The 14,109-nt window shown below is 40.4% G+C and overlaps 2 protein-coding genes across 6 annotated transcripts; both read right to left on the minus strand.

Annotated features, from left to right (window-relative positions):
• Nucleotides 1-1,587: 1,587 nt before the first annotated feature.
• LOC306984384 (vitelline membrane outer layer protein 1-like) lies at nt 1,588-3,473 on the minus strand. Of its 4 annotated transcripts, XM_079585694.1 has the most exons (7): nt 3,423-3,473; nt 3,079-3,245; nt 2,690-2,793; nt 2,453-2,569; nt 2,012-2,202; nt 1,905-1,944; nt 1,665-1,736 (listed from the first exon to the last, which is right to left on the minus strand). In XM_079585694.1, the coding sequence occupies exons 1-5, from the start codon at nt 3,445-3,447 to the stop codon at nt 2,013-2,015; spliced, it is 603 nt and encodes a 200-aa protein (XP_079441820.1). In that variant the 5' UTR covers nt 3,448-3,473; the 3' UTR covers nt 1,665-1,736; nt 1,905-1,944; nt 2,012. The 4 variants fall into 4 exon arrangements, with proteins under 4 accessions (XP_079441818.1, XP_079441817.1, XP_079441820.1 ...); XM_079585692.1 differs by lacking the exon at nt 3,423-3,473 and having other exon boundaries at nt 1,588-1,736; nt 3,079-3,386; XM_079585691.1 differs by lacking the exon at nt 3,423-3,473 and having other exon boundaries at nt 1,631-1,736; nt 1,900-1,944; nt 3,079-3,386.
• Nucleotides 3,474-5,522: 2,049 nt separating this feature from the next.
• Nucleotides 5,523-13,147, minus strand: LOC306984383 (vitelline membrane outer layer protein 1-like). Of its 2 annotated transcripts, none has more exons than XM_079585689.1 (6): nt 12,792-13,088; nt 12,274-12,398; nt 12,058-12,171; nt 11,590-11,807; nt 8,090-8,122; nt 5,523-5,542 (listed from the first exon to the last, which is right to left on the minus strand). In XM_079585689.1, the coding sequence occupies exons 1-5, from the start codon at nt 12,954-12,956 to the stop codon at nt 8,112-8,114; spliced, it is 633 nt and encodes a 210-aa protein (XP_079441815.1). In that variant the 5' UTR covers nt 12,957-13,088; the 3' UTR covers nt 5,523-5,542; nt 8,090-8,111. The 2 variants fall into 2 exon arrangements, with proteins under 2 accessions (XP_079441815.1, XP_079441816.1); XM_079585690.1 differs by lacking the exon at nt 5,523-5,542 and adding an exon at nt 7,546-7,910 and having other exon boundaries at nt 12,792-13,147.
• Between the last annotated feature and the right edge of the window lie 962 nt (nt 13,148-14,109).

A 14,109-nucleotide genomic window follows, 5' to 3' on the forward strand; every position in this document is an offset into this window, starting at 1 on the left:
AACAATGTGTAATTAGACCAAAGGTTCATTTTGCGCCGGAGTTCTCCTTTAAGCAAATATAGGGTGACCAGACGTCCCGAAAAAATAAACTCCCGAAAATGATACAAAAGCAAAATCTTGAGTAGTTATTTTCAAGTCAAGTCACCTTTATTTATATAGTGCTTTTTACAATACAGAGTGTATCAAAGCAGCTTCACAGTGATAACATGAAAATAATACAAAAAACAATTTCATCATCATCCACCTTTAAGGCAGATCTATAATATTGTTGAATATTAAATGTCCCCAACTAAGCAAGCCAGAAGGGAAGGCAACAGCGGCAAGGAACCAAAACACCATCAGGGACAGAATGGAGAAAAAAACCTTGGGAGAACCCAGGCTCAGTCGGGGGCCAGTTCTCCTCTGGCCAATGAGTGAACAGTGTATGATTATGATTCAGGAGCATTACAGGTCAGAAGTTCAGAATGAATCAGAGTATTTGTCCAGTTCCGGTTGGTTGAAGTCGGAGTGGAGAGGAGGAGGAGAGACTGGTTGACACTTCAGGTCAGCGGCGTCGTCGTGTCCTGGCGCTGGTCCTTCATCAGATCTGGATACGGCCTGGTTCCGGTAGACAGCGGTAAACCTCGGGATAGACAGAGAGACTAATATTAGCTAGACGCCATCCTTCTTATGATGTCACATCAGGATTTACGGGAAGTGTTCCCTGTCCCGGCTGTTCTAAACTATGCAGCCTAACATTGAATTATAGAAGTCTATAATGTGTTATGTGTATGCTAGGCCGAAGAGATGTGTTTTTAGTCTAGATTTGAACTGACAGAGTGTCTGATATGTGGCATGATTTCCGGAGTTAAATGGTTGGGGCGGGCTTTTAATATCATAAATTGTGCGGGCTATAAAAGCCGTTGTCGAATGCATCTAGGCAGATCGTCATTTCCCGGATGTGGTGTGGTTTCCGCTATCGCGATTGATCGCGACTGTAAAGGAGAGCGGCTGTGTTTATGGTCGTTTTCATGTTTGGAGTTTTGTCACAGCTGCTTTAAATCGGCTGATGGATATGAGTGTGCATCGACTTTTCTATACAACCTGAAGTTAGGAAAAGATGTTCATGTAACATTTTGTCCCGCAGGGAAATGTGCAGATTGAGGTCGGGGCACTGTGGGTTAAATTATTCTTTGTGCATTGTAGGGAAGCATGTTTCTGGCTTGTGTGAATCTTGAGACAGTGGGGCATGTTTTCCTGGAATGTAGAAAGTATATGGCAGAAAGAAATGTTATTAAACTGTCAGGACTTGGAGTTAAAGATGGACTGAAAAAAAAAAAAAAAAAAAAGTTGATAACGTGTTGTTTATGACAATCAAAAGTAAATTACACTAAACATTTTAAGTAAAAATATTAATATAGCTTTTTTTAAGCAACACAAAAATTGCACTTGTTAGTATAAGAACGCTGGCAGTTTCGATGACCATGCACCGTTCATTTCGGGTGCTGTGCGGTGAGAGACGTATTGGAGGTGGCTATGCTTTCTCGAAGGGAAGTCCGAGCTGAGACGCTGGAACGCCCCATAAGTAGCAGGTGTACAGTGAACATCAGCCACATGCACTAATGTAGTGAACGATCTGATGTAAAGAGTTGTGCAAAACAATGTGAAACTACAAGGTTCTGTTTAGAAAGTCTTTATTGCTGATATTTGACAAACGTTTCAGCAGAAGTTCAGGAGTCTTCAGAAGAATCACTAACCTACAAGAATAAGATAATTTCAACTTCAAAAAGCGGGGAGCAAATGTCCCGATCATCCAGTTACTTTATTTTGTGATAATGACCGGCTGACTTTACAGATTTACACAAAACTGTTGTATGACATGGTTTGTTAGTTTATCATAATATGATGATCAATAATTACAATACATTTGATCTTCTTGCTGTTCTTGTTGTGATCCTCGAACACCTGAAAGAAACCAGATTTAGTTGATCTGCAGTCAGTATTAGTAAGATCCGAGTTTGATTTCGATCACCTTAATCACAGCAGAACATGCGCACGTCATTGAGAGCGGTGTCGTCTAAAAATCCCTGTGGCTCTTCGATCCGGGTCTGTATGCCACAGATTCCTGTTCCTTCACACTTTGGACTCCACTCGCCGTAGTTGCCCCAGTTGCCCCAGCCTGTGCCTAACTCTTCAATCACATCACCTCCAGTGCATTTGAACCTGGAAAAAATTCAGATGTGACAATATTATGTTAAAATATGTAATTTTGCTGTTGGATTGAATGCCAGTGACATGATCTCCTGCAGCCGACGGCCTAATCACTGCGATCTCGAACAGCAGCACGACTGCGAGTGTGATATTAACTAAACGGAGTCCTTAAATAGCTAAACAAAATCAGGATGGGCAAGAGATTGTGTAAGTGGTTTACACTGGTGCTGTAAGTTATAACATCTCTTAGCCACACACTCACTTGATGTTGTTTGCGGCCGTATCATCTCCGTCTCCTTGGGAAGATTCAACTCTCAGCTGGAAAGATGTCAAGTATCCAGAAGGACACCATTGGACCATTGATGTCCACTTACCCCATCTGAAGAGAACACAAAGATGTTGCCTGATCAAATCATTTATTATTTTCACAAAAATCCTCAATTTAATTATCTAGCTTAAACACTTAATGCAAGAATTGTTAATAATCTGAGTCCATTACTTTCCAATGCCCGAACTTTGGGTAGACTTTACGATCCGAGACCGATCGACACAGTAAATACTAATCCCATTGAGCGCTGTATCATCACCACCTGGTCTTTCCACCTTAAAACAACAACAAGACGATCTTACATTTGAAAGAGTAAACGGGATGTGGGGAAGCTTCACTTCTCTCTCTTTTCCCCCAGCGCGCTCTGCCTTAAAGGGGCAGGAGCACAAAATAACCTCTACACAAATATATATAAAACTTTGTATAAGACAAATAAAAATGTATGAAAAACATTCTTAAATAGATTACTACTGTTTCACATCTGTTTCTTGTGAAATGAAATAAAATAATAAACTAGCAAATATAAAGGTTACATTAGCAAAATAGAGTGCACAACTTACCTTCACACTAAACCCTGCGGCGTATGTTCCAGCTGGACACATGTGCCGACCCCTCCATGTTCCCCACAACATCCCGTTCGTCACCGTCAGCTGAGATCTGGAAGGCCGGTCAACGCTCCGCTCAGAACGACTTTCTGCAGACGTAACGCTCACAGGCCCAAAAATGGCTAGCAGTGAAAACATCATGGAAAAGAAGTGATGCATTGCTACAGCACTGGCCTGAATGCTGACTGTTAGATTAATTTGTAGATAGACTATCTTTAGAGACAGAACACCATAACCTTCTCAAGTTTATTAAGGACAAAGCCTCATATTTATACACAAGATTAAGCAGAATCATTAACCATGATGTCCATTCCATCCAATCATAGTCCTCAAAGATCAACCCCTGCCATATTCTGCATATTAAGAAATTATGTTTTATTAACAAAGTTCGGGAGGAGCACTTTCAGATAATCAATCCTAATTAAACACCAGTGGAGCACATTCAGTTAATCAACCCAATCAACGAGTTAAGAGACACAGCAGATAATCACGCTTTGAGTCACAGGAGTAAACTCTGGGCTTATTGTCTTTCATCTGGGGTTTCTTTTCCTCTGGGCTACTAGGCATCTGGGTTTAATGACGTATCCAAACAGGCAATAAAGAACATGGACTCAAATATGAAGAAATCCAGTCAGTGCGTAACTCAAGGAGTTCAGTAAAGTCAATATATTCACAGATTCAAACTTCCCGGATCAATATTCGTGAGCTAAACGTTGTTAAAACACAACGTAGACAATGAGCTCCAACCCAATGTTCCTCAAAACGAGCTTTATAATATAAATGTGTCTCTAAGCAGGCGTTTGAGAGACGAGTCCGAATATATTGCAGATTGGCTTATTTTTCTGCTTATTACAAACTCTTCACTTCTGAAGTTGTGAATGTGTTGTGTTTGATTTGGGACTCCGGGGATGACAGATTACAACTGCTTACTTTATGTGGCGAGTTTCATCTTCATATAAGTGTAAAGTAACTGATTCTAAGCCCAATTTTAGACTTTTTTTGTGTTGATTTAAAATTATTTAATGACTCTCTTTATTTATCAGCTAATAAGAAAGCTGCTAAAACTTCTTTGTTGCTCAAAGAAATTGTGGTTTCATTATAAATTATCTCCTGATTTTCTGAAGATTACTATTTATTTTTTGTATTTTCTGTACATAGAAGTTGTGTACTACATGGTGTAGTTTCTATGATTGGTTTGGAATTATTATTTTATGTAGGCTATGTGAGAAATATAAAAATAAATATATATATATGTATATATATGTATATATATATAAATATATATACATATATATATTTATATATATATATAAATATATATATATACATATATATATATTTCTTTTTTTTAATGTATAAACTATCCCTTATCTACTGCCTTGCTTTACTTTGAGTTTTATGACTTATTCTTATTTTTTAACTATTCTTATTTTTTAATTTTGTGGTTGATGCATGTATCCCCTGTGCTTTTTGTTCAATAAAAGAAGTAAAACAATAAATAAATAAAAAAAATAGAAAATGGGAAACTGGTAAAGCACATTTAAGGGATTTTTGTCAACAATATAATTCACCTTGGTTTAAAACAGACTTTGGAGTGACCCGAGAAAGACATTCTAGTCATTGAAGAGACCGTGATGAGATATTTCTGCTGATTTACAAGAGTGCGCTGACAGGACAGTAAAGTTGAGTCCTGTTGTAAAGGAAAGTCTATAAGGTGCTCTTGTGAGGAGCAGGTTTTTATCAATGAAAGAAATGGACTGACATGCTTCTTTTTTTACTTGGGAACATAACAGTGCACAAGAAAGAAAAATGTATAGTTTATTTTAGAGAGTTATGGGAAAGCTTGATCTGCCAAAGTAAATTGGGATAAAAGTGATGTTCTGTGGTGTGGTTTGAATTATAGAGTAAAGTATTTGGGGGAATTTTTAGGAATATAAGAGACCTGTATGTAAACACACTTTAGACAAACACTGATCAGCTCCAATAGCCAGTAAAAGCATGTGCTTGATAGTTCATTTACACTTATTATCTTTCATGAGGTTTTAGAGACTGTGAAGCAGAAATCACACATTTAAGCGAATATGATCCATGAAGCGTCTGTGTGTGTGTAAAATAACAGTCTTTGATTTCTGATTCATAACCGCTTCTTGATTCCGGCACCGTTCGTGATATTCGCTGCAGGAGTGTGTTTATAATGTGTCCCATCATCCTCTGCTCTGGCCTTCCTCTCGTTCATGTCGTCCACGAGTGTCTTCAGTCTGTCCAGGTGATGAAGAGCTCTGAGAAAACAGACAAAAGAACAACAGTGACCAGCAGCCGACGAGAGCAGCGCTGCTTCTCTGAGATCACATGACTCTCCTGACCTCTGTAACGACCCGCCGCTTCCCATGGCAGTTTCTTCTGTTTGCTCCTGAGGAACCTTATTAAAAACACAAAACATAAAATTAAGAGGCTGGGAAGGAATAATGCAGGACAATTCTGAAGTTGCATATATATATATAAACTTCACATCTCATGATTGGCTGGTCACATGACTTACGAGAACCAATGGTCTTCAGCAACACCAAATGTCAGCTTTGTGTGAGGAAATCTATTGTAAGACTTAAGAGGAATATATTGCATGACATACTTTAATTATAGTTTTATGGCACTTTCTTATAAAAAACAATTATTGAACATTCTGCATAACATCTAATTTTGTGTTTCACAGAAGTAAAAATAAAGCAGAAATTAAACTTGAGGTTCTAATGCTTGCAGTTTCATCTCTGAACTTGCATTGGAGCGCTTCAATATTATCACCAGTTTATGAATAAATTGCTTGTGTTTGATCATCATTTTGTATATTGTCTGCTAAATTAATAGAGACAAATGATTCGTTTTTTTACCATGTCTGCAATGGAAGAGACTGGAACGTCACAACATAACAAAACTAGATTTTTCCCACATTGTAAAAAGGGAACTGTTAAATATTTATTATTATTACAGTATTCATGACAACATGATGCTATTCAGATTTGTTTTATGAATTTTAATTTGTTCGTTCACTAAATGCAAAATGAAACATTCCGCCAATACATTTCCAATAAAGGCAACAGCAGATTTCTTGTCCAGTTCGTTACGCAATAAACTGATCTTTTATTTTCGTATAGCTTTATATACATTATACTTTTTTTTATGACACTTCAAATCACCACAAAATCAAAATCGACTTTATTGTTTATGTAATAATTTCAGAATAACTTCCCCTCCCTCTTGCAGCATCTCTTCTCTGATGACGAGGGCGGGGCTATAACCTGTCACTCACACGAGATCCACCAATAGCAAACCACAACCATCCAATCAATTCCTCACAGACAAATTCAAGCCCCGCCCACATTTGTTCTTGTTCCAGAAGCGTTTCACTCTGATATATACGGCACAATAGAGGAAGAAAAGACGAGCACAACTTCCCTTTAATGACATGAAGAACGCTATTTCTGTAACTAAGATAACTGGGATAAAGTTTTTGAAGTTTGTACATAAGACATTTTTCCCTCCACCATGACCCTTTAGGGACTCCGTATTGGCCTAACTTTCTGGTTTTATTTTTATATTTTATTATTGCAGTAATGTAGGCTACTTCTTTAGTCTAAAACGCTTCTACTGGGAAAGTTTTTCATATGTCTCCTTACCCACATAAAGGATGCTGTAAACTTGAAAACTTAGTCTCATCAAGAAATGTATTTGAGCCACAGTATACACGTCGTCTTTCATCACTTTTGACATCTCCAATTCTTTCAGATCATTCAAAAGAATTGGAAAAAAATCCAGGTCCCGGCACTCAGTAGGATGCAAAAGGTAAAAAACCTGTTTTTGAGGGCTAACACATTAATACACCAACTCGTATCGGTCACTAGAGGCAATAGATCAGGTCATGTGTAATGCCAGAGGTTAACCCATACAAACACAAGACCAAATGAGAGATCTCCAAGTTGACAAACATGAGTGACACCACTACAAACATCTGGTGTTCTCCACACAATATACACCAAGAGTCAATAAATATGAATAGGCTAGTTGCACATAATTCTTAAGATGGTTAAAGACAATAACATTAATAGTGTACATAAAAGGCAATTGGGTCTATTGTGTTCAAAACTAGTCATCATTTACAAACAGCAATATACAGTCCCTGTTGAGACACAATTACAAAAAGGGTGAAAGGTCAAAATCTTCATTGAGACCTGATGACTAGTGGCCCTCGAGGAATAGATCCAATATGTCTCCCTCTGTTTAAAGCGTTTGATTATATCCCCACCCCTGGCATCAAGGCAAATAGACTCAATGCCCATTACTCGTAAAGTTGAATCCCTCTCATCTATATAATGTTTGGCCATTGGATAATTCATATTTTCAGGCTGGATATCCTATGCTCAGCTCTTAGTCTCCTTTTAGTGAGGCCAACATAAAAACAGCCAGAAGTACTCTAACTGATAGACAACATGGGTAGTGTTGAAATTTATGAAACTGTTAACAGTGTAAGTCTTATTACTGAAAACATCCATAGATGTGTAGTGTTCCTGTAGATTACACTGGTCATTCTCAGGGAATGCATGAACCGATAAGACAATTTAGTGAAGATGGTCTAGTGACTTATTTAGCATTCAATGTAGTGAACGATCTGATGTAAAGTGTTGTGCAAAACAATGTGAAACTACAAGGTTCTGTTTAGAAAGTCTTTATTGCTGATATTTGACACCGTTTTGACTGACAGCAGAAGTTCAGGAGTCTTCAGAAGAATCACTAACCTACAAGAAAGAATAAAATTATTTCAACTCCAATAATAGGCGGGATGCAAATGTCCTGATCATCCAGTTAGACATTAATTTGTGAAAATGACCAGCTGACTTCGCATTATCCCTTATTTTTTTGAAGTTGTATGACATGGTTCATGTTAGTTTATCATAGTATGATGATCAATAATTACCATCCATTTGGTCTTCTTGCCGTCATTCTGCTCCTACAACGGAAAGAATAAACAGATTTAGTTGATCTGCAGTGTCAGTCTGAGTTTTTGGTTGCGATCACATCACAGCAATCAATCAATTTCAATAAATTTGTATTTATAAAAAGCTTTACAACAACCAAAGTTGATCAAAGCGCTGGACAGAGACAAAAGTACAGGCAAAAAAAAAAAAAAAAAAGTGAAATACAAGACATCTATAAAATCATTATACTAATCAGTTGTCCATCAGGTGTCAAAAGCCGATCTAAAGAGATGGTGCTTCAGCCCGGCCTTGAACAGGGGCAGGTCCATGATGGAGCGTAATTCCAGGGGCAGAGCGTTCCAGAGCTTTGGCCCCGCTACCGCAAAGGCACGATCACCCCACTTTTTGCACCTGGACCGTGGGACCACCAGCAGATGTTGTTCAGAGGAGCGCAGGGCTCTGCTGGGCTGGTAAGGGGTCAGCATGTTACACAGATAAAGAGGTGCAAGGCCATGGATGGAGCAGAAAACGAACAGTAGGATCTTAAACTGGATTCTGAACTCGACCGGGAGCCAGTGGAGAGAGTGCAGGACAGGAGTGATGTGGTCATGTTTACGGGTGTTGGTAAGAAGCCGGGGCGCTGCATTCTGGACAAGCTGTAGACGGTGCAGAGAGGCCTGGTTTAACCCGATGTAGAGGGCATTGCAGTAGTCCAAGCGTGAACTAATAAAAGCGTGGATTGTTTTTTCGAGGTCACTACAGCGGAGGAATGGTTTGACTTGGCCAACCGACGAAGCTGGAAGAAACTTGCCCTGATCACAGAGTCGACCTGTTTATCGAGCTTCAGACTACTGTCCAAAATCACTGACTACAAAACTGAGGTGGGATAAAAGGATAATAGAATAAATAAGATAAATTCAGTCTTTAATTCATTTAGACAGAGCAAATTTTGTGACAGCCAATGTTTAATGTCATGCAGACATGTCTGGATGGACTGTGAGTCTGGGGAGTTCTGGGCAACTGGCAGATAGATTTGTACATCGTCTGCATACAGATGGAAAGAGACATTATGCCGGGATATCACAGAACCTAAGGGGAGCATGTACAAGGAAAATAGAGCAGGGCCGAGGAAGGAACCCTGTGGCACACCAGAGGAAAATGGGGCTGGAGAAGAAGAGAGATCATTGATCATCACAGAAAGAGTTTTATCTGCTAGATATGACTTGAACCACTGCAGCACGGGTCCTTGAAGGCCCACCTGCTGGGCCAGACGGGTCAGGAGGATAGAATGGTCCACCGTATCAAATGCAGCAGTAAGGTCCAGCATTACCAACAGCACAGGTTTATTAGTGTCCAAGGATAGCAAGATGTCGTTCTGCACTTTTAACAGTGCAGATTCTGTGCTGTGGCGTGTCCTGAAACCGGATTGAAATTTTTCAAAATGTGGTTTTGATCCAAGAATGATTGAAGTTGTATGAAGACGAGCTTTTCCAGAACTTTAGAGAGAAAAGGCAGATGGGACACTGGTCTGAAATTTGAGAGAACTGATGGATCAAGATTAGGTTTTTTGATTAGTGGCCTGACCACAGCCTGCTTAAAAACAGTTGGGACAGACCCTGAGCTAAGGCTGGCGTTGTAAAAAGAGAGAAGACATGGTCCTACTGTGTCAAAAACCTGTTTAAGCACTCTAGATGGAGCAATGTCCAGGGAACTGTTGGTAGATCTCAGCTTCTGGACAACTTTGGAGAGCTGAAAGAGTGACACTGGCTCAAACACATCAAAAACAGCAGGAGGAGAAGGAGGTAGTAGGTGCACGTATGAACCAACAGCTATACTGCTGTTTACACTGTCTAACTGAGGCCACTTTGTCAGTAAAGTAATGGAGAAACTCGTCACAGGTTGATTTAGATACATTTTCAAGCACGTTAACAGATGGATTTGTAACAGACTGAATTGTACTAAACAAGACTTGGGGCCGATTACAGCTATTGGAAATAACATTTGAGGCATTTACATTAGGCTTCTTTAACAGCAATTTGATAGTCAGACTCTCAGAATACCCAGGGACACATGCAGCTTGTCCTTTTTCCACCTCCGTTCAGCCCGTCTACAGCGCCTCCTCAGGGCGCGCGTGGTGTCATTCAACCAGCAATCTGGTTTAGGTTTGATGGACCTCAGCTTTAAGGGTGCAACCGAGTCCAAAATCTCTGAACAGGTGGAACAAAAAGAGGAGATGAATTCCTCAGGGCACAGGGGTGGACTTTGCAAAGGGCATGAAAACCTGAATTCATGAAGGCAGTAGCAAATTCATCAGCTGTAGTAGAAGTGATGATACGGCGGCTACAAGCTGGGGCAAGGAATCTTGCTGGAGGTGAGGGGGGCGTGAAATCAAATATGATGGGGAAGTGGTCTGAAATGCAAGTGCCCAGTATTTCTATGTTTAATATTGGGAAGCCATGTGAAATTATGAGGTCTAGCGTGTGACCATGTTTGTGTGTGGGAGCATTCACTGACTGAGTTAGATCAAAAGAGGTTAGCAGGTTTTGAAAACCATTAACTAATTGACTGGATGGACAGCAGACATGAATATTTAAGTCCCCACAAATAAGAAAATCATATTTTAGCATTACATCAGCAAGAAAATCATTAAATTCAGAAATAAAATCCTTATTATATTTAGGAGGGCGATATAGAACAGCACACAGTGTAGGGGGTGTCAATAGTATCAGGAATAACTGCAGTTCAAAGCTACTGTAGTTCTTACATGAGATGGAGCCACAGTTTATGTTCTTCTGATTGTACACTGTGGCAAGCCCGCCTCCACGGCTTGTCACTCTCGGTGTATTCAGGAAAGAATAGCCAGGGGGGAGGAGCTCAGAAAAAGCGCTGTTGTCACCTAGTTTGATCCAGGTCTCGGTCAGAAAGAAGACATTCAACTCGCGAGTGGAGATAAAGTCATTCAGGACAAACGTCTTGTTTGTGACCGAGCGAGCGTTCAACAGAGCTGCACGCACCGGTCTGTTGTTTCCAGTCTGGCGAGAAACTGCACGGTTGAGAGGGAGATTCTCTTTCACGCTGCCCTCCCGGTGGATCCGCACAGGCCGGCGAAGAGGAAGCGGACAGCAAGTGTCTGGGAGAGCCGGTGGGAGCTGTACTGTAGAAAGCGATGTAGATCGAACCCTCGGATATATTCTTGAAGCAGCCGGAAACACCCATGCCGACGGAACAAGATGCCAGGTATTCTTTGATTTTTACATGAAAACCGCCTCTTTCCTCGTCTCTTGCGTCTCCTGTTGCGAGGCGACGGACAAATAGGACGCCAAGGATAGGCCGGCACGGAAGCTAGGAATGGCGGTAGATTTGATTCTCCGGCAAATCCAGGCAAGTTGGTGGTCATGTTACTGCGTATTTGTAACAGTGTCAGACGGTCGTACACAAATATCGATGACACATTGCGGATGAAAACAGAGATTAGCACAACGGTCGCCAGCAAACATACCATACAAGGACGTTGAATATTGGATTGGTGAAGTGTCACCACAGCAGAACATGATCACGTCATTGAGAGCGGTGTCGTCTCCTCTTCCCTGCCACTCTTCTACCCGGGTCTGTATGCCACAGATTACTTTTCCAAGACACTCTGGACTCCAGTCGCCCCACTCGCCCCAGTCTGTGCCGTCACCCTTCAGCTTCTCAACACTTATACTGCAGGAGAACCTGGAAACAATTCAGATGTGACAATATTATTATAAAATATGTTATTGTGCTGTTGGATTAAATGTCAGTCACATGATCTCCTGCAGCCAGCGGCCTAATCACTGCAATCTTGAACAGCAGCACGACTGCGAGTGTGATATTAACTAAACTGAGTCCTTAAATAGTAAAATAAAACCAGGACGGGTAAGAGAGGGTGTAGGAGGTTTACACTGGTGCTGTAAGTTATAACATCTCTTAGCCACACACTCACCTGATGTTGTTTGCGGCCGTATCGTCTCCGTCTCCTTGGGAAGATTCAACTCTCAGCTGGAAAGATGTCAAGTATCCAGAAGGACACCATTTGATATTGGTCCACTCACCCCAGCTGAAGAAAACAGATGTTTCCTGATCAAATCAATCTGTTGTCACAATTTTTTCTCTCTTCTCAAACACAATGCAAGAATTGTTAATAATTTAAGTCCATTACTTTCCTACGCTGGACTCAATTGAGGTGTAGTCATCTGAGTTTGATGAATATGTGGACCGATCGACACAGTGGAGACGAATCCCATTGAGCGCTGTATCATCACCAGGACCAATTGGTCTTTCCACCTTAAAACATTTATGCATTTGGCAGATGGCTTTCATCCAAAGAAAACTAGCATTTTAAGGTACATTAACATTCTTATCAGTTCTTGCTTTCCCTGGGACTTGAACCCATAACACTGGCGTTGCAAGCACCACCGCTCTACTGTTTGAGCAACAGGACATCAATGACACATCACATAAAACACAATCTTCCATTTGAAAGTGTAAATAACCCAACACTTAGTAACATTTATCTTCATACTCTTCAGTATTACACAGACACTTTAAAAATCGTAAGCAGGTCCAGTTCCCTGGAGAAACCGGGAATTAAATGACAAACAGCAACTCCACAGTTTTGATCCTTTAAAGCACTCATCCACCCCCATATTAGCTAAATAAAGTCAATGCACAACTTACCTTCAGACTAAACCCTGCGGCGTACGTTCCAGCTGGACACGAGTCCTTAGACCCCAACGTTCCCTTCGTCCCTCCATTCTTCACCTTCAGCTCATCTGTGGACTGAACGCTCACAGGCCCAATAATGGCTAGCAATGAAAACATCATGGAAAAGAAGTGATGCATTGCTACAGCACTGGCCTGAATGCTGACTGTTAGATTAATTTGTAGATAGACTATGTGTAGAGACAGAACACCATAACCTTCTCAAGTTTATTAAGGACGAAGCCTCATATTTATACACAAGATTAAGCAGAATCATTAACCATGGTGTCCATTCCATCCAATCATAGTCCTCAAATATCAACCCCTACCATATTTGGCATATTAAGAAATTATGTTTATTAACAAAGTTCGGGAGGAGCACTTTCAGATAATCAATCCTAATTAAACACCAGTGGAGCACATTCAGTTAATCAACCCAATCAACGAGTTAAGAGATACAGCAGATAATCACGCTTTGAGTCACAGGAGTAAACTCTGGGCTTATTGTCTTTCATCTGGGGTTTCTTTTCCTCTGGGCTACTAGGCATCGGGGTTTAATGACGTATCAGTATATCCAAAGAGGCAATCAACTCATCAGTTTTTTATACTCCTGTTGTTTCCCACTGAAGTTACGTTTTAATCTTCACCTTTTCATGTCCCTGAACTCCAGTAAACTCAACCAAGATGGCTGATTTCCTTTTAAGGTTCTAGAAGTAAAACCAGTCTTTTGTGTCCTTGAGCACACACACACACACACACACACACACACACACACACACACACATATACACACGATCGCTTCAGCCTTCCTCCTATCCCTCATATACATCCAGAAAAAGCAGAGAGGAAGAAAAGCATATTAACCATAGTGATTAGTAGGGTCATGGTGGTTGGGAAAATTTGGGATGGGTGAAGTTAAAAAAATATATATTTTTTGTTCTCCCGAGAAACTTTGCGTTTTTCACGCAAAACCTGTTGTGAGCTCGGACAGGGTTTCAGAGATCCGTATGTTAACAGTGAAGCGTTTCATAGTGTTTGAACATGGACTCAAATATGAAGAAATGCAGTCAGTGCTTAACTCAAGGAGTTCAGTAAAGTTGGCAATATATTCACAGATTCAAATAAATTGGGATAAAAGTGATGCTCTGTGGTGTGGTTTGAATTATAGTAGTCCGAGACTTCCAGGTAGATTAAAGTATTTGGGGGAATTTTTAGGAATATAAGAGACCTGCATGTAAACACACTTTAGACAAACACTGATCAGCTCCAATAGCCAGTAAAAGCATGTGCTTGA

Source organism: Phoxinus phoxinus, assembly GCF_949152265.1.
Source record: "Phoxinus phoxinus genome assembly, chromosome: 17".
NCBI lineage: Eukaryota > Metazoa > Chordata > Actinopteri > Cypriniformes > Leuciscidae > Phoxinus > Phoxinus phoxinus.